The sequence below is a fragment of the Mirounga leonina genome, unplaced genomic scaffold (assembly GCF_011800145.1).
Source record: "Mirounga leonina isolate KUSES-001 unplaced genomic scaffold, KU_Mleo_1.0 Mir_92, whole genome shotgun sequence".
NCBI lineage: Eukaryota > Metazoa > Chordata > Mammalia > Carnivora > Phocidae > Mirounga > Mirounga leonina.
The window spans coordinates 11073407-11075900 of NW_023270852.1; the positions used below are offsets into that span (position 1 = coordinate 11073407).

Consider the following 2494-nt stretch of genomic DNA (forward strand, 5'->3'; position numbering starts at 1 on the left):
GAAATAATAAATATAGAGTGCTTAGTATATATTTGCATCTCAAAAGTCTTAGTTCCTTTCCCTGAAAATATAAGTGTGAAATTTCTACATTATTTCAAATGCCCACAAAGAAATAACCAACCAGACCAAAAAAAAAAAAAAAAATTAATGTACATAAGGAGCATGCTTGCCTTTTTAAAAGATTCTGTATCCTGGGTGGGAGACTGCAGAATTTTACATAATGAACAATATTTGTAATTTTTGTCACTCTCAACTGGGAGCCCTGGTGAGGTTGAGCGAATACCAGTCAGAGTCAGTACTGGAAGCCTCCTTTAAGCTAGTTAGTGTATCCTCCTGCTATTGAGATCAGGTACTCAAACCTCAAAAGAATATAATCCATTTTATATCCTCGTTCCCTAGAACAGAGGGCTCAATAGATTTCCCAGGACACCTTCCAACTCCTGATTACCTTTCACTTATGGGGAGAGTTACGTTTGCATAAGCAATCCTTCCAGCATTCCTGCTCCAGCTAGATTGAGGTAATGGAAAACCTCATGTAACACAACATTTAAAAAATAACATCAATTCTTTATACGGTTGTGTCACAGACAGTCCACCCCCACTGGTACCACTCCAGTTTATTGCTAGATTATGCAGAACCTCCATCAGATAACATATTTTAAAGTAACAGCATTTGCATAACATGCAAGCTAGGACCACCTGTGATTATAGAGAAAAGTCCCCTCCTACTTTATCCTTTGTCTAAATTCAGGCTCTTTTCTGGGAGAGCATTCAGACAATGCTATGATGGATCTCTTTGGTCTTAATGCTGTAGACAATGGGGTTGATAACAAGTGGGCAAAAGAGATAAGCATTGGCCATCATAGCATGCACCAAAGGGGACATGTGGAATCCAAAGCGATGCACCATAGATAAACCAATCATAGGCACATAGTAAGCAAGCACAGCATAGATACGTGATCCACATGTGTTGAGTGCCTTCCTTCGCCCCTCCCCAGTGGTGATACTCACTACAGTGTGGAGTATGAGCCCATAGGAGACCACAATAAGCAGTGAATCCAGCCCAAAAGTAGAGGTAACAATGAAAAGCCCATAGATATTGTTGATAGAAACATCCCCACAAGGTAGATGGATAAGGTTGGGGTGGAGGCAGTAGGAATGGGAGAGGACATTATGGCCACAGAAGGGCAGGTACCTTAACAGCATGGGCAACGGGCCCATGAGAATAATGCTTTTCAGCCTCATGATAGTTCCTGTGCCAAAGATACACGGCAGGGTGAGGATGGCTGTATAGTGCAGTGGGTTATAGATGGCCACAAATCCATGCACAGACATGGCCAGCAACATGGCTGACTCCATAATGGAGAAAGAAGGGATGAAGAACATCTGAAAAAGGCAGGCATCAAAACTAATCTCAGTGATACCAAAAAGGAAGATGCCTAGCACTGTAGGCAGAGTAGATGCAGAGACACCAACCTCAGCCAGGGCCAACATAGCAAGAAAGAGGTACATGGGCTGGTGCAGGGCAGGGCCTGTTCCGGTGATATGAAGAATGGTGCCATTCCCAAGGAAGATGATAATGTACATCAGGCAGAAGAGGATGGATATGCAGATGTGCTCTGCCTCCAGCCCTGGGATGCCAACCAGAATGAACATTGTAGGTAAGAACTCCAGAGAGCTATTGGAGTTCTTCATGTTGAAATCTCATCCCATGGGATCAGTGCTACCTTAAAATTAGAAACAAGTTAATGAGATCACATTATAATGGAGAAAAACTTCTGGACAGTGAGGGAAGGGAAGAAGAAAACAAAGCTTACAGATTTAGGTGGCCATGGGTCTCCTGCCTGAAAATTGACAAGATGGCCACCATCAGGAAATTCCCAGTCTTAAGGTGGTTACAGTCTCCATCAGAGTAAAGTTCAAAGCTGATAGAAAGTTATCCCTCTAAATTGTACTTCACTTTGGATCTCCAAGGGGAAATGGCTGTCTTGTCTTGATGTGCACATGCCTTGGTCTCAGAAAGCTGCTGGAAGACAGGCATGTGTAGGCAATTTCAGTTTTAAGGTGTGGACTAATGTCAGGAATTGGTGGGCAAAGATATCATTGGTAAATATGGATATAAGGCAAGAAGCACAGTACGTGAAAACAACTAAAAATACCTGTTGAATGAATGTGGACATATGGAATAATTGAGATCCAAAGCAAGACTAAGAAGTGTCAGTGACCAGAGCCAGGAGCAAATGATTGGAAAATTAACTAGAAAAGAATGGAGTTTGGGGCGCCTGGGTGGCTCAGTCATTAAGTGTCTGCCTTTGGCTCAGGTCATGATCCTGGGGTGCTGGGATTGAGCCCCACATTGGGCTCCCTGTTCAACGGGAAGCCTGCTTCTCCCTCTCCCACTCCCCCTGCTTGTGTTCCCTCTCTCGCTGTGTCTCTCTCTGTCAAATAAATAAATAAATAAATAAATAAATAAATAAATAAATAAATAAATAAA

General features: G+C 42.6%; 1 protein-coding gene across 1 annotated transcript; it reads right to left on the bottom strand.

The window, feature by feature from the left end:
* Nucleotides 1-437: 437 nt before the first annotated feature.
* On the bottom strand, nucleotides 438-2130 carry LOC118004187 (olfactory receptor 51J1). Its single transcript, XM_034995406.1, has one exon. It carries the CDS (start codon nucleotides 1693-1695, stop codon nucleotides 772-774), a length of 924 nt encoding a protein of 307 aa, XP_034851297.1. The 5' UTR covers nucleotides 1696-2130; the 3' UTR covers nucleotides 438-771.
* Between the last annotated feature and the right edge of the window lie 364 nt (nucleotides 2131-2494).